At 32.9% G+C, this 20,629-nt stretch overlaps 1 protein-coding gene across 8 annotated transcripts in view; it reads left to right on the top strand.

The window, feature by feature from the left end:
* Positions 1-20,629, top strand: part of DENND1B (DENN domain containing 1B) — a 283,782-nt gene that overhangs the window by 228,756 nt on the left and 34,397 nt on the right. For 7 of the 8 annotated variants that reach the window (XM_077157317.1, XM_077157322.1, XM_077157319.1 and 4 more), the window contains one exon: positions 14,254-14,344. In XM_077157317.1, coding sequence (XP_077013432.1) covers positions 14,254-14,344 — 91 coding nt within the window. Of the gene's footprint in view, positions 1-14,253; positions 18,100-20,629 lie in introns of those variants that run through there. The other variant, XM_077157324.1, reaches the window with a different exon arrangement.

The following is a 20,629-nucleotide window of genomic DNA, read 5'->3' as shown; positions in this document are numbered from 1 at the left end:
AATTCTGTCCAAATCCTAAATTTATGGGGAAAGAAAATGATAGAGAAATACAAATTAGAAACATTTCTTCTAGTGTTCTTTCAAAACCTTTTCCTACTTTAATGAAATAATATAAACATATCTTCCCCAATTTTTCCACCCAACAAAGTACCTCTAATTGCAGAAGAGAACACATGCTTTTAAAAAGCAGTAGGAGCCCAGTGACAAGTACATTTCCTTGAAGTCTCCTGGTCACATCACTGTGTGTCACTAGCAGCATGCCTACCTCTCTCCAGAGCATTGGCTGTGGAATCCAGCAGACCCTAGTTGTATCCTGGCCTCCTTCTGAGAGTATCACATGATATAAGGTGCTTAGTCTCTCTCTGGGTTTAAATTCTTGCCCAGTTTCCCAACTCATTCTTCCCACTCTCTCACTACTAACTATATTCCACTCACATTGAATATTCCTTCAAACATTCTTTCACAAAGCGAGGATTTGCACGGTTTTGGTGCTATACTACCAGTATATTCCCTCTAAATCTTCCATAGCTTGCTGAAATGTCAGCCCTTATGCCAAGACTGCCAATCATTTGGTCCTCTCTGTTCCCTTAGAATTTTTGTTCATACCTGAGTTATGGCATTTAGCAATATTGTTAGACTATTCTTCCAACTAAATTTTTTTGTTTAGAAGTATAGGTAGTAGTTATAAAAATTCACTTATGTTAACCTATACTGAGTTTATATTGTGGTTTTAAACAAATATTTGAAAACTTTTTAGTTTTAATTTTAGTTTTAACTGAAAAGTTTTTAAATATCTGTTTAAAACCACAATATAAACTCAGTATAAATATTGTAGTATATATTATAGTAAATATTGGTACATTAAAAAAAACCCTAAGGAGAAAAAGAAATTTGGCTTTTCCTAAGATCATAAGTAAATCAAGCGTGGGCAGAAGGGAGAGTTGTATTAGATGATGTTAGAGGGACAGAAATAAGACATATACACGTCTTTGAAAACAGTAAAGATTTTAGATTTTATTCTAAATGAAACAGTATGCCATTGGAAAGTTTTAGGCTTGAAAGGGACTAGATATGATTTTATTTTGTAATGATTACTCGGAATACTTACGAAATATAATTTAAAGGAAAGAGAGGTGGCAGAAATCTAATTGAGAGACTATTGCAGTCGTCCAGGAGAGAGGTGAATAGTGATGTAGACTAGGGTGATAGAGGAAAAGAAGGAGTGATGCAGACTTTGGTTATGTGTGGGAGGTAGAAGTGCCCACTCTTGCTGATGATTCAGGCAGAGTAGGGGTAAATGTGGGATCAAGGATAATGCCCATATCTGTATTTTATATTAGAAGTTCTAATAATTCTCTTGTTAATTTTCTGATTAGATTATGAACTCCTCCAAGACTGGGACTATAAATAATTCAATACTGTATACCCAGTTTCTTACATAGGATCTTGTGAGTGGTGGGTTTAAAATAAATTTTAGTAAAATTTCTCTCTAACATATTTTGAGATTAGTACATATAAGAAGGGATTTTGTATACTAAAATACTTACATGGTACAGTGGTAACTACCATAAATGATAAATAAGGACTCTGAGGTTGGAAGATGGATTTCTGTTCGTTAAATAAAACTTATCCTATAACCAAAAGAGGCTACTAAAATAACAGAGTATATTCACTAAATTATAGATAAGCAACATTAAGATAAAAATTCCACAAGACTCTCCACTTCTAATGAAATTACTCTTCTGTTTTATGAACATGCTACCAATTCCATCACATTTTCTTATGTAAGGAATGCATTTTTGTGGCTATGAGTTGAAAAGTTGAAGTTAATATCTTAAGAAGATTCTTATCAAGAAATTGAATTAAAGTTCCTTTTAAAAGTCTCTGGTGGAGGGATTATGGGAAGAAGGTGGAGTTACAAGCTCCAGGAGTCAGTCCCTCCACAGGCAACAACTGTCTGAATCAGTTGTTTGAAACTCCTGAACCTGCTGGAACACTCTGCAGCATCCAGGGAAGAGCAGGAGGACGAGGCTGGTAAATTGCAGTAAATGCTGGTGACGTGCGTTCTCCATTCAGCGGCTGCCATTGCCCATCCCTCAGCCTCACAGCCAGGAGCAGTAACATATTCATCTCTGGCCCTGGGCGAAGTTTGCTGGTGCTGGGGTAGAATATACAGACCTACTTCTGTATATGCAGATTTAAACTGATTTCTCTCAAGGATGTCAAGTCAACGCAATTGAGAAAGAATAGTCTTTTAAACAAATGATGCTAGAAAAGCTGGGTATCCATATACTAAAGAATGATGGTGAACCCCTACCTCATATCATACAAAAATCAACTCAAAATGTACCTGTCATGGTTAGGTTCATGTGTCAACTTGGCCAGGTGGTGGTACCCATTTGCTGGTTGGGCAAATGCTGGCCTGCTTGTTGCTATAAAGACATTTCATAGAATTCAATCATCATCACGTTGGGCTGCATCCACGGCTGATTCCATTTATAATCAGCCAAGGGAAGTGTCTTCTGCAATGTGATGCTTAATCTAATCACTGGCAGCCTTTTAAGGAGATTTCAGTAGAGATAGGCTCTCTCCCTGCTTTGGCTGTGAGCCTCTCCTGTGGCGTTGGTCCAGACACTCCATTGGAGTTGTCAGTTTCACAGCCTGCCCTGCGGATTTTGGACTCCACATTCCCACGGTTATATGAGACACTTTTATAAATTTTATATCTACAAATATTTCCTACTTTATTCTGTTTCTTCGGAGAACCCTGACTAATACAGTATCAAAGACCTAAATATAAGATCTAGAACTATACAACTCCTAGAAGAAAACATAGGGGGAAGCATCCTCAGGATGTTGTGTTAGGCAATGGTTTCTTATACTTTACACCAGAAACATGAGCAACAAAGATAAAAATAGATCAGTGGGACCTCATCAAAATTAAAAACTTTGTGCATCAATGGCCTTTTATCGTGAAAGTAAAATGACAGCCTACACAATGGGAGAAAATAGTTGGAAATGACATATCTGTTAAGGGTATAATATCTAGACATATAAATAAATCCTCAACAAAAGACAAACAAGCTATATTAAAAATTTGGCAAAGGATTTAAATGGCATTTCTCCAGAGAAGATATACTAAAAGCACAAGAAAATGTGTGCAACATCATTAGCCATTTGGAAAATGCAAGATAAAACAATGAGATACCATTTTGTACCCACTAGAATGGCTACTATTTAAAACATGTTAAATAAAAAATGTTTTAGAGGATGTGAAAAAATAGTAACACTTTGTCCATTGTTAGTATCAACATAAAGCGGTGCAAATTCTGTGACAGTTCGGTGGTTCCTCAGAAAGTTAAATATAGAGTTACCATATGACTTGGTAATCTCACTTCCAATTATATACCCAGAAGAATTGACAGCAGGGCTTCTAACAGATATTTGCACACCAGTGTTCATTTTTCACAGTTGCAAAAACATGGAAGTGACCAAAGTTTCGGTCAACTAATGAATGATAAATAAGATATTGAAACAATGAAATGTTCCTCAGTGGTTAAAAGGACTGAAGTTCTGATACATGCAAGAACATGGATGAATTTTGAAGGCATCATGTTGCATGAAATAAGCCAGATACAAAAGTACTCATATTATTGATCTCACAAAGTAATTGAAATATGAAATAATTAGAATATGCAAATTCATAGAGTCAAAAGCTAGAATATAGATTACCAGTGCCAAGGTGAGTATGGGAAATGGGGAGTTAGTTCTTAAAATTGTACAGAGTGTCTATTTGGGAGATGGGAAAGCTTTGGTAATGGATGGGGGTGATGATAGTACAACATTGTGAATGTAATTAACTGTACCGAAATATACATTTTGAGTATGGCTAAAAGAGAAAGTTTTAGGTTCTGTATATGTTACAGAATTAAAATTTAAAATATATATATATATCCATAGGGCTATGGAGCACAAGCAGTGAATCACTGAATAAACCATGGACTCCAGTTAACAGTACAGTTATAAAAATGTTCTTTTATCAAGTGGAGTAAATGTACCACATTAATACCAGGTGTTAATAATAGGATAGTATCTGGTAACTCTGTATTGTAAACATGGTTTTTCTGTAAACTTACAATTTTAATTTAAAAAAATCTTTGGTGGATCTTGGATAATTTATTTTTATTTGTGATGTAACTTTCTACATCCTTTGTGCTTCTCTTGCAGTTCCTCCAAGTGTACTTTACAGTTAAACTTGCCTTCTTCTACTTGTGCCCTAAATATTGAAGTCTTCTTGACTTTATCCTCAGCCCTCTACTTATCAATCTCATACCATCTCACTTCATTAACTACCTATATTGATTAGTCCCACTAAATCTTAAGCTTGGATCCATAGAAATATAGATGTGTTTGTGCATGTATGGTATATGTATGTGTCTCTGAATGTTATATATGTATGTGCATGTAGATACACACATGTACACCCATATACATACATGCCTATGTATGTGTACCCACAAATTGTATTCTCCTGCTCCCCTACTTCTGACAACTGGTACCACCCTGTTGCCTAAACCAGAAAATTGCATCTTTTCTCATTCATGTACTCAATGGCTGCCATTCTTATATCCAGTTGCCAGTTTTTTACCATGTTCTATTGATTCTGTGTTCTATTATTTAGTTTTATTCTCTCTGTCTTATGTTTGGTAGCTGATTTTATGTCTTTTAATTTATTCCCTTTTTTCAGGCCATCCTCCATACAGTTTTGAGAGTATTTTTTTTTCAAGAAACGAAATCTTATATCTTTCCCATTATATTTAATTAAAGTTCAAATCTCCAGCTTGGCACACAAAATCCTTCATCTTCTGACCTCTACCTCTCTAATCTTTTCTCTAATACTTCAAATAGCCTTGTTCCAGCCATTCTAAACTATTTGCTATTCTCTAAAAGTGGTTTCATTTCTTTGTGATTCTGAACTTGGATTATAATAGATGCTTAATAAATAGTGAGTGAATGAATGACCATAATTACAAATAAAAATAACACTTATTGAATAAATGTGTCAGGTACTGTTTGAATGCTTTATTGAATCTAGTTTAAACTGCACAATTTATGTACTCTATTATTGCCGCAAATGATCAGAAAGAATTGAACAGTAGCTAGCATTTGGTGGAATAGGGAATAGAGTTAGGGGGTCGGGATGGGGAGTTTATGTTTGATTGGTACAGAATTTCTATTTGGTGTAATGGAAAAACTTCGGTGATGGATGGTAATAATGGTAGCACAGCATTGTGAACATACTGTTGAATTATATGTTTGAATGTGGTTAAAAGGGGGAATTTTAGGTTGTATGTGTGTTACTAGAATAAAATTTTTAAAAAATCATAGGAGTGTACAAGACAGTAAACCCTAATGTAAGTGTTGGGCTGTAGTTAATAGTATAATTATGATTATATTCTTTAATCAGTTGTAAGAAAGGCACCACACTAATGCAGAGAGTTAATAATAAGGGGGTATATGGGAACTCTATTTTCTGCATGTTTCTGTAAACCTACAGCTTCTCTAATAAAAAATATATATATACATAATTTAAAGATTATAGAGAGGTTAGATACCTTGCTGAGCATTTATGCAATAGTTAGTATTTGGTAGAGTTAGGATTTGAATCCGGGGAGATTTACTGCCCCTCCAGGAATAACTGAATGAATAAATTAATATATGCTTGTTTCCTTCATGTTTCCTCTGCTTTTGATACCCTTTCTCCATTTCTATTACCCAATTCAGTTATCTTTAAATAAGATTCAGCTCAGGTGTCTCCTTTCCAGGTTTTTGATATCCCAATCTTCTATAAATGTATTTCCTTTTAAGATTTTAGGGTTTGCGCCATACAGTATTTTCTGCTATAACTCCTTCTTGGATTGTAGTCTATATAAAGTCAAGGATTAAGTTTTAAGGGCCTTTGCATCTTAATTATCTAATACATACTAAAGGACTTAATATTGTTAAATAAATTAAGTAATTAAATAAAACTTGAATGACTTCCTTTTATAAGGAATATACATAAAATATACATGAAAATATTTTGACAATTTTAGTAGATGAAGAACTTAATAAATTGAATATAATGGGTCTCATTTTGGGTGAAAAAAATCTTAGGGGCCAGATGTTACTGTATTTAACTTGAATAGTGCATATAATCTTAACCTGAAGCCACATAATGGTGCGGTTTGGACACAGAAGTGGAAATTCTATAAGATCCTGAGCACACTCTGTATTTGTGACATGACCCACTTTCTCAGACTTAATAAGACATTGGATAAAAGGAGTGGATCAGAAGTCAAATGTTTTCCTTTTATGTTGGCTAGAGATTTTCTAAGATTTTGGAAAGCTTTTAACATAAATATTAAATTGTTATGAATTTCTATATTTTCCTATTAATCTTTTTAAAAGCAACATGATAGCAAGTGTTATGTATTTTATGGTTTGTAATCTATAGCTAAGATCATCATATGCATAGATCATCATATGCATTACTCGTACTAAAAAGTCAACATTTTTGGTGTATTAGGAAACATTTGACATGAATGGATGAGAGATGGTAATTGCATCAAGCACATATTTCATAACATGAGAGAAGAATAAAAATGAAAAGTGGCATAGGAAAGCTATGGAGACAATGGTAGAAATAAGGAATGCAAAAGGATAGCTTAACAGGATAAGAAATATACTTTTTGAGATCATTTATTAACTAGTTTTAAGTAGTATCCTAAACTGTTTTTTTTTAAGTGTGATTCCAAACCACCTGTCTCAGAGTTACTGGGAGAGTTTATTAAACATGCATATTCTTTAATGTCACTTTCAAGATTTCTGTTTCAGAAAGTCTTGGTAAAGACCAGAAATATCCATTTTGATGAATTCCCATAAATTTTTTGCATACTAAAATTGTAGAAACATCCATCTGAAATTCTTTATTAATTTTCTCAATAAACATTATAATTTGAGTGTCTTCTATGTACCAGGCAATATTCTGGGTGCTGAGATATAATAGAGAACAGGGTAAAAAAGAATCCTTGACTTTAGGAGGTTTGTCTTAGTTGAAAGGAGACAGATAATCAGTTTACAAAATAAATAAATAATGTAGAAAGATAAGTACAAAATATATAAATAATGTTCAAAGATAAGTACTATGGAGAAGTAAATAGAACAAGATAAGAGAAATGGTGGTTACAAGAGGTGGGAGGGATTTGCAATTTAAAATAGTATAGTTTAGATTTCTTTAGTGTAGGCAAAGATGGAAGGAGGGAGAATGGGGATTTAGAAAGCTATAGCTATAATCTAGGTGAGGAATGATGGTGGTTTAGAAGTAGTGATGGTAGAGATGATGGTAGAGATGATGGTGGTTTAGAAGTAGTGATGGTCAGATTATAGATTTGTTTTAAGATAAAACCAGTGGGTGCCCTGAAATATTGAATATGAAGTGTGACAGAAAGGAGTAAAGGATGATTCTATGATTTCTCATATGAGAAACTGGAAAAGTATAATTGCCATTTAATTGAGATGAGGAAGATTATAAGTAAAGAGATTTTGGCAAGAAGAACAAGAGTTCAGTTTTGGATGTGTTAAATTTGAGATATCTGTTAAGCATGGGTTGGTTTCCTAGGACTGTACTAACAAAGCACAGAAATTTATTTCCTCCCACTTCTGGAGGCTCTGTCCTAAATCAAGGTGTTGGCAGGGCTATGTTCCCTCCCAGGGCTCTATGGAAGAATCCTGCCTTGCATCTTCCACTTCTGTGACCCAGGCATTCCTTGCCTTGTGGCGGCATAACGCCACATTTCTGCCTCTTCCTTCACATGGCCTTCTTCTCCCGATGTATCTCTTCTCTTCTTAGAAGGATGCCAGTCATATTAGATCAAGGACCCACCCTATTCCTGTGATCTCGTCTTTTTTATTTTCATTTTTTGTATGCTGTGGGGTGGGGGTCACATTTCATTCTTTTCCATTTGAATATCCCATTATCAGAATCATTTGTTGAATGTTATTTTTTGTTTGTTTGTTCATTTTGGAGTGCATGGACTGGAAATCAAATCCGGGTTTCCCACATAGCAGGCAATAATTGTACCACTGAACTATCCATGCACCCCGTTTGATCTCATCTCAACTTGGCTAATTCCATCTGCAACAACCTTGTTTCCAAACAGAGGCATGTTCTGAGATATTAGGGGTAAGGACCTCATTATATCTTTTTTGGAGACACAATTCAACCTATGTCAACATCGAAGTGGAGCTATTGGGTAAGCAGCTGAATAAACGAGCTGAGGAGAACATTGGACTGGAGATGTAATTCAGGATACATTAGTATACAAGCAGAATCTAGAGCCATTATTCTAGAGACCAGGTGAGATTACCAAAGGAATGAGTATTGGAAGATGAAAGTAGGGGGAGCAATAGCAAAGGAGGCCAAGCAAGTGTGAGTGACCAGTGATGTAGGAGAGAAATCAGGATATGTTAGGTTAGCAGTCACATAAGGAAAGAATAACAAAGAGTAAAGGATCAACAATGTCATGAAAGGGTAATCCAAATGAGAACTTGGAATTGACCCTGAATTTGATAATGTAGAGATATGATGACTTTAGCAGGAGCATTTTGCTGAAGTGATGAAGAAGAAAACATGGATTGAAGCATGGGCAGAGAAGACATAGAAACAAAAACTGATAATTCTTTTGTGGATTTTTACTGTAAAGAGGAGCATAGAAATGGATATAGTGATGTAAATTGGTCAGGAGAAGAAATGACACAAGTGTACGCTGTTACAAAGATCTAATAGAGAAAGAAAACTAGATATAGGAGAGAGACAGAAAAAATTGCTGAAGGAGTTGGTCTTTGTGAGTAGCACAGACAATTCATCTTTAACAAGGAGAGAAGGCAAAGTCTACAAGAGGGCAGATGGTAGAAGTGGGTGAATGTGCTCTGAGCTTGTAGAATTTCTCTTTTGATTGCTTTTTTCCAGTGAAATTGAGAAACAAGGTCATCAGCTAGCAGAGAATGGGGGAGGTGATTGGTCATTTAGAGAGAAAAATATAAATTATGATATAAATGGGCAGTGTGAATGGACTATGAAAAATAGAATTGTTTTTAATCATTCAGAGCACATTTGTGATTGGAAATTATGAATTTATAGTGAGATAATTGTTATGATTGGTTGTTTTTTCTCCATCTACTTGGAGTTCCTTATAGACTACTGAGTACACGCCTGTGCTTGCTTTAGTGCCTTTGTTTACACATGCTGTTCCCTCTGCCTGGTATCTCTTTCCCCATTAAACCATGTGACTTACTTCCTCACTGCTTTCAAGCCTTGGCTCAATGTCATCTTTTTCATGACCACACTATTTAAAAGTGAAAGTCTCTTGCCTCACACTGCACAAACTCCCTTATGCAATTCCATTTTATTCTTTCACACTCATCATCTTCTAACACACTATGTAATTTATTACATTTCTTATGCTCTTATCCCCTTCCCCCAACTAGATGTCCAAGCAACATGATGGCTTAGATTTTTGTCTCTTTCATTCATTCCTATATTTCAAACATGTAGAAAAGTACCTGGCTTATAGAACACATTCAACTAAATATATATTGAATGATCGACTTATTTGATTCTTTAGTCTTGGTAGTCATAAGGTTAAACGGGCTAAATTTCTTTAGCAGATTTTTTGGTGTTTGTCAGTTGATAGACCCTTGAAAGTAATAATGTTCTCCTGTTGTTGTTATAGGAAGTTGCCCTGGATGGGCTCTTTATACTCTTCAAAGTATTTTCCTGCTTATTATATCATGGTAATCTAATTTAGTATACTGAAGCTTTACTGCCATCTGATTATCTAATCTTTGAAATGGCATACAATTATTTACTCTGTTCCTTCACATACTTGGTCTTAACCCTCTTGATTTGAGCTCTAACCTGACCTATCTTATTCCCAGTTGTACTCTATAGCAGTTTGTGTTACACTACTAACTAAATGCCTTGCATTTAGCAGGTGTCTATAAATATCTGTTGATATAATTTATTATAGCAGTTTACTGTATTTTTTACTTACCTGTCAAGGTTTACTGAGAATTTTAAAGAAGAAGTATTTAAATTAGACCACTTACTTTTTTTTAGCCCAAGGCATTATATAGAAAGGCAAATTTTAAAGATGTATCAGAAATTAATATATTTTAAAAGCATTTCTAATTGAATTAATTTTTTTCTTTAGATTACTAAAGATTACAAATTTATCTTAGAAAAGCATATTTTCTGTAGCTCTCAAGGTTTTAATTCTTTATTAATCAATTTATCTTTGTGCCCAAGAAGAGTTTCTCAGATGAGATAAATTTTTGAGATAGGGCAATTTTTCCTTCAGGCTGGAGAAGGGATTTGGATGTGTAGATTTGTTTATTGTGTTGCTCCAGTGCTCCTGCTGCTTGCTTCAGTAACTAGACTGGCATGTTATTAGCACAAAATAGAGCATTCCACCTTGCATCTTCTCCAGACTGACAGAAAATTGAAGCACTGAACCCCTTCCTCCATACACTTTCTTATAAGCCTTTTTTTTTTTGTTTTGAAAATGAAAGATTTCTTTTAAAATGATATCACAATCCTGAAATCCAATTATCATCATCCTCAGTGTTTTTGATGGATTTATTGGAATTAGAGATTATATAACGTGTCTACACCGCTAAGAGTATTAGAACATTGATAATGGCATGACTTGTCTTGGATTTTTGGATTGAACGACAGGGATACACCGACTGGTGAAGAATTAAAGAGCTGTGAGAAGCATACAACTTATCTTTGAGGGGAAAAATGCCTGTACTAGTCTACAGGTGAATGTATTCAAGTTTAAGCTGTGACTCTATTCAAAACATACTCTTTGTATTTAGCTGGAAAAAAATTGCCATAAAGTTTACTCTTTATATTCCATTTTAAAAACACTCATTTTGTATTTAATCATGTTTTTAGAATCTAATTGAAATGGTGCATGTTCGTTTCATTTAACAATATTGCTTACTGAAGAGCACTCAAAGCAACAGATAATTTCTTTAAACTAACTCAATTTCCAATTTACATGGTTATTTAAAAATAAGAATGCTTTGGAAAACCTAAGTGATATCAAGATAAAGAAGAGTAGCGGGAAACAGTTTTGCGGCTTAAAAACATTTATGCTATAACTTTTCAGACTATTTTAAGGTCATGTCATAGGATTAATGAAATCAAGCTCTTTTGTAGTTATTGATGATTTAGGGAAAATAATATAATTTATCTTGAGAAATATGTATATTATCAACTTAATTTTAATTGTTATTATCTATTTACAATTTAAAGTAAAATTATGAAATTCATACCATGAATTTATGTATATGGATTTTTGTAGAATTTCCAATTATGTTGTTTATGTTTTGATGTGATCATTTAGCATGTTTAATTTCAGATTCTAAGTTTTTACTTTTGGAATAAAAAGCAGTATATTAAGTTTTATGTAAAAAGCATCATCTCAAGTAAATTCTTAAATTCCTTTAAAAATCTACTTGTAACCTAATTTTATGTTACCTCTGTACTCCTTGCATTGTAATAGCAGTATTACTTGACATTACTTGTAATACCAGACTAATTTTGAAGTTGGAAACAAATACTTAAGTTTCCCAATTACCTAAAAGAATTTGTTTCCTCAGTGATGTGAGTAGCTGTTAATCAAGTGACAGATTTCAGCACTTAATAGTTATAGTTTTTCCAACAGAGATCATGTCTTTCAGTTCAAAATTATTACTATCAGTAGCTAAAAAATGTTCTTATCTCTTTTACTTACTATGAAATGCTCCAGAATTATTAAGGTAGTCTGACCATGAACCAATTCCACTTGGGAAAAATAAACTGATACCAAGTCAAAACTAGAAACACAATTGAGAAATGTTACCTTCAGCATTCCTCTCCATTAATACCACTTCCCAGTTTATTCCCAGGTATCTATAATTTGTATGATTGTATGTGTAATGTATGTGTGTATATTCATGAAATCAGTCTTTTATTTTAAGACAGATATTTTCATTCAGTGTGTAAGTTGGCAAGTGTCTGATTGTCACTGACAGGGTTGTTTGTAAAGTCAATGATAATACATGGCACTTTACCAAGTGATTAATTTCTATTGGCTGAAATCACTAGTTTAGTAACTCAAAGTAGTAATTCATGCTCAAAAATCTAAATAGTTTTTTAATTTATCTCTCCTTAGACTTGAACTATTCCACTCAAGTTAAAATGGGTGGATTATTTTCAGTAAACACAAAAATGAAAACCTTTTAAAAAACTTTGTAGTCTTAATCTTTTAAAGCAAATTAAGTCCTTTAAAAGGATGTCTTAGTTTGTTCTACTTGTCAGTAATATATTACTTTAAATTTATCATTTTGCTTTCACCTTATTTTTTTTCAAAATGATACTTAGTCCGTCAAATTAGATCACTTCATTTTGATTTATAATGCTGTGATGAAAACGTGTAAGATTTTACATGCATTTTAAGCTGTTTTATTTTCAAATTAACAACTTATTATATGTAGCAAAGAAGCCAACATTATAAATTAAAAGCCTTCAGCTCAAGATAGAATGAAAGTAATAATTCCATTAATTCTAATTATTTAATTTAAAAATGAACATTTTGTGATTAAAACATATTTTGAACTGACGTCTGTTAGTTCATTTGCCATTCTTTCCTAAGTTTGGTCTGTCAGAGATTTGTCTCAAAGTTTCATAATATAACTGGTGTGACTGCTATTAATTATTTTAAATTGCTGCCTGAGAAATACTGTATTGCCTAATACAACTCCTCTAAATTAGTTTTGTCCATTAATCGCTCAAATCGAAAACTAGGATGAAATTGTGAGGATTTTTTAAAAGTCAAGTTACATACTTTTAATTCACATAAGTTTTAAATTTCTGGTATGAAGAAAAACAAAAGACAAAAATTTTTAGGGTGAAAAAATTGTGATCAGGATTAATTAATTCCAGGATGAAAACAAACATTTTGTGTTAGTCCCCAGAACTTCAAGTTTATCCTGGAAGAAATCATTTGCATCTTCCCTAATATGATGTGTATCACGTTATAGTTTGCCTCTTATGCAGAGGAGCCTTAAGGATCCTTCACCTTCTTGTGAATGAAGTAACCTCAACAACATTTATAACATTTCCAAGCACTACAACTCTAGAGCCCCAGATCAACAGAATAAATCGTAATCAAGTGGCATTAAATAGATGTATATGTAAAATATGGCTTTGGTTTTCACCTGCGTTTGGACAGCATCATACAAATCACCTAGAAAACTTTTTCAGAATGCAGTATCCATGTCTCAAGATTCTGATATGCTGTGTGTATTAGAGTGGGATAGGGATGGGACAGAACACGCAATGGAATATAAGCTTCAGGTATCTGCCTTTTGAAAAAGATCTCCAAGTGCTTTGGATAGCATCTGTTTCCAACTCCAATCTTGTCTTCAGGAACGTTGAAAAATATCACCTAAAATAGCCTTATGTATGTCAAGTTAATACGTTTTGCCTGAACTATATATAAGTTGATAATTATAGTTCTGAGAATCAGTCACCACATGTGCCAGGAATTATGAAAATGCATTATTTTGTTGTTGAATGGTTAGGATTATCATGAACTCTCCTAGGCTTTAGGACATGATGGTTTAGACAAAGAGAGTTTTATTTTACTGAATGAAGTTAATAGCAATCTCAAAAATAGTAATGCCGAATATTTCTTGAATGCTTTCTGTGTCAAGAGACCATACTAAGATCATTACCTTGATGATCTAATTTAATCTTTGCAGCAACACTAGGAGGTAAATTCTGAAAGCATTGAGGCCTGGTGAAAGAAACATAGCCACGTAGGCAAATGGCTTTGCATGGAGGTAGTGCCCCTGTGCAAACGCCTCTGCAGAGTTTGTATGTTGAGCATCCTATCCAGAGCTCATGGTCTTTATAATTGAGCTTTGCAATTTCTTGTTAATAACGTTAGTGTCTGTGATTTGATTAACTGTTGCTTACTGAGCACCTGGTATTTACTTTGTTTGAAGTTTTTCTTATCATATGTATATTTGTGTACATGTAGATATATGTGTAATTTATATTTATATGAGAGAGTTTGGTGTTAATATTTTTGATATAAATAAAATTTTAATTTATGGAGTAAGTGAAAAATTAACATATTTGACACTTTTTCATTTCAGTTTATTGATGGTCGACTGGCAAAACTAAATGCAGGAAGAGGCTTCTCTGATGTATTTGAAGAAGAGATTACTTCAGGTGGCTTTTGTGGAGGTATAGACTGGTTAGAGTATTATTATCCATCTTCTGAATAATAATTATTTTTTGATTTTTGAACCTGCACCCGATTTAACGTACTTCATAAACAACTAATCATTTTCTCCTAATATATAATGCATTTAAATCCATTTTTCATCTTATAGGAGCAATGACGTTGACTTATTTTGCCTAGTATTTATTATCTAGGAATTAAGATGGTTTCATAAATTGGCATCTTTTTTCTCTTATAATCTCTTAATATTGCTGGAAATTTCACAGAAATCCAATTATTTTATATCTTCCTGCTTTTCCTCCTGATGGGGTCCTCTGCTAGAGAACTAACAGTGATGGCCGTTACCAAATATGAATTTGAGAACTCAGGTTATAGTTGAAATAATAGATTGCAATATAGTCAAAAAAGAAAGGTTTGAACACCATAACTGCGTCTTCATTTTGAAGTAACTATGGTGATTATATAGAAGACTTCACTCTTTTTGCGTTGCAGACCACTTCTGCATTAGAAAAGACTTTTTAGTTTACCATCCCACGTGCTTACACTTGTCAGTGTGAAAAGTACTCGCTTGAAGCAATGGAAAGAGTAATATTTTTGCATGTGTAAAACATCAATTAGATGATATCTCACTTTTACTTAATATATTTAACTCATTAAAAATGTAAGTATTGGGCAGACAACGGTGGCTCAGTGGCAGAGTTCTCACCTGCCATGCCGGAGACCCGGGTTCATTTCCCAGTGCCTGCCCATGTAAAAGTAAATAAACAAACAAACAAACAAATAAATAAATAAGTAAATAAAAATGTAAATATTAAGACAAGGTTATAAATGTCATAAATATTAAAACATACTATAATTATTTAGGCAATTAGTGACTGAAGAACCAATATTTTGAGCATGATTGTTCCAGTATATTGTTACAGTCTGACTCTGACAGAGAATTTTGCCTGAGTCCTTGAAATGTCCTGTTTGTTCATTTGACCTGTATTCGTTTAGTGCTTGCTTTGTATTAGAAACTATTCTAGATACTGGAGGAACTCAATACAAAAATCCCTGCTCTCTATATCTTAGTGTTTTCATATTTGAACTGGTATAATAGCAGTTTTTTCTATTTCTCTGTATGTACGTTTGTTTTTAGAAAAAAAGTTTTTAGTGTATGTTTAAGTAAATAGTTGCTAGACCTGAGAAATGAAACATGAAAAGACAAAGAGTACTTAGTACTCATCTACATTATTTTACAAACTTTTATTTTATTCTTAGATAAGATGTATTTTTGTATCAGAAAACATAGAAACAATTCAGATAATTTGTTCATTAAAAGAGGTACAAAAGGATTTAGCAGTTGTGGGCCTCCATCTTGCATAAACAGCATTTCATGGAAAGCATTTAGCTTGAGGAAAAAGTTAGTTTTCTTGACTCAGCAAGTAAGCTGAATGTGGAGTCACCTGCTTTCCTTAGTTCATGGGTAAAAATTTAGCTTCAATGGAAATTTTGTGTTAAAATAGGGCTTTTTTACTTTTCAACCCAGACAAGCAAAATATTGTCACCTCATGGACAAATGGCTTGAGGCATCTATTCAGTATTTACATAACTGCTGTCTCATTATCTTTATGACCCGTGGGGCGAGTAGCTCATATGGAATTGAAGATGACATCTTATGACAGTAATGGGGTAGAACTGTGATCCTTTTGTATAGTTAAATTGTGTAGTCTTAACCATTGGTCCAGATAACTCTGTAATAGAGGAGAGGTAGGTGGCTTTCCTGTTGGGGGTGGGCTCTTAAATTTTTCAGTAAAGTCCTTATTGTTTTGAAAAGAATAAAGGACTGTTGCTCACCAGTTAACATCTGACTTGAGAACTGCTGCATTTTCAGTACAACTTAATGTCCACTACTCTGCTGTTCATCCTTAAAAGGGAAAGATTTCTCAAATATTATCTTAATTTAAGAGAGCCATTACTTATCCCACCAGAAAGCCTCATTCAACAGTAGATATAGCAAGAATGCACAATTTAAAATTATGCCTGACTGTCAAGGGTTATTTTAAAATTTTTATATTTTAGGTTATTATCTTAGAAATACATAGAGATTATTCTTAGAAGAAAATAAAGCAAAATTCGTAGGGATTTGAAATGAAAAGATGAATAATGTAATAATATAATAAAAATTAATAATGCTCTTCTATATGAGTCAAAAACAGTTCCTAGAGGTCACTTTAAATATTTGTCACTTAGACTTATGTATTTGTGAGGAATATGTCTATGTCATGATAGTGAACTGTTCTTCAAAGAAGTAGATTGTTCTACATTTCTCTTATAGTGGTAGTTGTAATTATAATAATAATATTGATTGAGCAGTAATATGCTGCAGAAAGTCTTCCAAGAACACTATTATCTTAATTTAACTCTCACAACACTCTGAGACAGCTGTCTCTACTCTGATTGGATAAATGCAAAATTCCTGTCTCTTCTAAATATTTGTTGAAAAATTTTTTTTACACATAAAGCCCTCAGAAAGTTTACTGTTGAAGAAATCAACTTTCACCAAGCTGAGGAAAAAGTATGTTCTTTTAAACAAAAATAATTAAGAAATTTCTGAGAACCACCTAATTTCTCCGCTGTATATGTCATTACAGTGGCAGCTTATTCACTACTTTTGTTGCTTATATCCATGATTATAATAAAATGAATATGAGAAAGGGGGAGCTTCATAATTATTGTGACTCTGACTAAAAACATGCAATTTAGGACAACAGGGGACAAAGAATATCAAGATTCACATTTGAGTCTAAAATTATGACTAAAAGACTCTGAATGCATGCATGTTTTCAAAAGCCATTTCATCCTGTGAGTCCCTGTAGTCAGTACTGTTAAGGAAATCCATGTTAGACCTGATTCTTTTCATGGCACCCTTGTAGAATATAATTTAAAAGGAAAATATTGAGAATATCAGGAAATGTGTAAAGGGAAGAATATCCCTAATAATTATTATTAGGTAATTGTTAAAAGATAATAAAAGAAGGCATGAGTAGAGCAAAGAATGTAATTAACACAGTTGTCCATCTGAGAAAAACAACTCAGGAAAAACAAAACAATACAAAAAACAGCTAAGGAATATTGAGTAAAGGAAAATAATTATGTTTTTCTTTTTACATTTTAAATAAAACTAGCTCTTAAAGCCACAATGAATTATCTGAACTTTAAAGAGAAGAAATATTTTCAGATCAATTTAATATATATATGTGTGTGTGTATTTACTCTCCACTAATAGCATTTGTTTTCTTAATTAATTACCTTACATAATCTGATCATTTATTTATTTAAATAGTTTTCTTTCTTTTTACTAAGATACTAGAGAAATTTGAAGGGGGTGGTAGGTCATCATCAGTTTATTTGTGACATTTTTCTGGGCTCACTGAACAATTTAAACAAGTTTACACTTTTTGATAAATAGCTGCAAATTATTGAAATTAAACAAATTGGTTTGTAGAGAAAGTCTCCATGCAAGTGAGAAGTGAAGATGTTTTGTCCTTGAGTGTGTGAAAATCAGTTGTTTAAGAACAATGTTAATAATTTCCTCAATAATGCTTATTATTTCTATAACTTAGTTATTTTAAAAGGACTCTGGGATTTTTCTGACATTTGAATTCAGTTTTTAAGACTCTAACTTTACTTTTTTTAAACATCACCAAAGAATAAAGAGCTTGTCTCATAAATTTAGTAAAAATATGAATCTTAAATATTAAAGCACAAAAACTTAAAGAGACTAAGTTTAAGAGACTAACTAATTAGCCTTTTAAGAAGTTTTAACAGAATCTACCTAAATGGTATCACATAATTCCCATCTTAAGCAGTGAATTTATTCTTACGGACTTCCTGTTTGCCCTTATACTACATAATTCTAGATTATTATTGGCGATTCTTATCATTAACTCTTCTCAGAGAATCAGCTTTGAGCAGCGCTTTCCATTCCTAATGTAATTCCTTAGAAACTGATGCAGAGGAAATCTCTATGTAGCTTAAGTTTTATCATGTTTTATTCAGCAGTCTTAGAGGTAGTATATGTAGTTGTCGGAATAATGAACTAAGAATGTAAAAACCTGGTTTCCTAACCATCCTTTCCCAGTTTGAGCAAATCATGTGCCATCTCAGACCCTCAGTTTCTTCGTTTAGGAAATCCACACTTTCAGAGTGTCCACAGTGTGCTGCTGAGTGCTGTGCTAAACATTATATAACCATCACCTTTCATCCTCACCGTATCTGAAGGGAAATGACTGTTGTGCTCGTTTGACTGATGAAGAAGCTGAGATTCATCCAGGTTAAAGAAATGGTCCCAGTCAACACAGTTCACAAGGCGAGAGTGGACTTGGAACTCTGATGGGCCTCCAAGCCCTCTTCTTCTCCTTGAACTCAGTGCTGTAGGTGACACTGTCAGCTTTGCTTATTTTAGACTAAAAAAAAAAATGCAGGTAAAGAATAGGTAAAGACATTTTGTAAGCTATAAAGCAGCTGGATGTGAGCTATTTTTGTCCCTCATTATTCTAAATAAGAAACTCTGAATTTTCTATAACTGCTTTGAAGTTTTATGATAGCTAATTTCTTTGAGGTTCAGAGGTTTAAAAAATTTTTGTTTTCTGGATTGACAAATGTTCCAGAGTACTTAATTGTCAGCGTATAGAAGTTCCCATCTCTCTTTTGACTTTCTTAAATTCAATTTTGGGAAAATAATTTAAATTTAAAAACTTGCCAAAATACTATGAATAGTAAAGTCTCAAATATGTGATTACCACCTAACCATTTTTAATAAGGAAATAAAAGTACATGAATTGCTGAGAACTTTTAATAGAAAAGTAAAAGTATATGAGCAGTCTGGATAAAGGCACAAATATTTTTGTTAATAAAATTTCCTTTAGAAATAATTTGATAGAATAACTTGGAATTTTTCATTATTTCACAAGGGAAATATAATTTTAAAAATTTTGTACACACCAAATACAACCCAAAATTCATATCTTTTCTACAGTATAATTAATTTTTATGTTATTTTAGTAGCTATATTTCACTGTGTCATTTTACGAAATTTAGAAAAATATTATTTTTCTCCATATTTCCTCTTCCAGAAAAGTTGCTCTGTTGTGCTGAGTAGTATGAGATATTTTTCAGAATAAGAATTCTTAATTTGTTTCTTATAAATTAGGATTTTAAGCTCAAGGGTGAATCCAGAGATGGGTGCTTTTTTTCCTGACATTGATTAGCAATACAAGAAATGGAAAGAAATTCTTGTGCTTAGCTTATTCTACCTCTATTTTGTAACAACAAGGTGATGCATTTTTACTAAAAGCAGCAACCACAAACAAGGGGAGAACATGCTTTGTTTTAGGGGTTCTTTGTACTGGAACTCTGATTAGCCATTGGGCCTTCTTTTGCTACGCTGACTTTTGCACTTTTCTTGGGGTACTACTTAAGCTTTTAAACAAACAATGAGGTAGTTGAAATCCACCTGAAATCTGTTGATGTGAAATAGTACTTTACATGAGTTGGGTTTTTTTTTTTTACTTTTGATATAGTTTTATTGACTAATTGACATTTTTCATATTTACAACCAAATATTTATTACCAATTTTATTAGAACTGGTTTTACCAGCATTTGAGCATTCTGTTAACCATGGTGTTCTCCAGCTGAAAAGCTGTGTTCACTTAATAATTCCTTGGATAATCTTCTTTCAGATTTACAGATTTATGACTCGAATGTATTTTCAGAACTATTAACTACAATTTAACTGCATTAAAGTAAAGTTAACTTATCGACTCACGTTAATATTTAACATACATAGAAGAATATTTTTTTGTCCCAAGTTTCTTTGCATTTATAAATTTCTTACTAGTTTTTAAAATATCCTGTGTGTTTGAACAAGTACTAATAATTCATTAGCAAAATGCTTATCTGCATTAGTTCTAAAATGTGTCTAATTTTTATTTATATGAAGCATTTTTCTTAAAAAAGATATGTCATGTTGTGCTGGGTATATTTTTACATGTGAGGTATATAAGCAGTATAAATCTCATGGTTCTTTGAGAGAGTATGACAATTTCACACATGATCCTTCTCAATGATGTTCGCTTCAGCATTCTATATTTTTAACAATGAATAATTTTTTTGCTATAAGCATTCCCAAATATATTTTCTTTATTTTAAAAATTTCTGAAATATACAAACACTCTGTGCCCACCAAACGACAGCTCTCCCTTCCTTCATCTGCCAGCCCCTGGTAACTCATAATCAACTTTCT

Source organism: Tamandua tetradactyla, chromosome 4 (assembly GCF_023851605.1).
Source record: "Tamandua tetradactyla isolate mTamTet1 chromosome 4, mTamTet1.pri, whole genome shotgun sequence".
NCBI lineage: Eukaryota > Metazoa > Chordata > Mammalia > Pilosa > Myrmecophagidae > Tamandua > Tamandua tetradactyla.
Note: the sequence above shows the minus strand (reverse complement) of the source record. Positions and strands in the feature narration are given on the sequence as shown.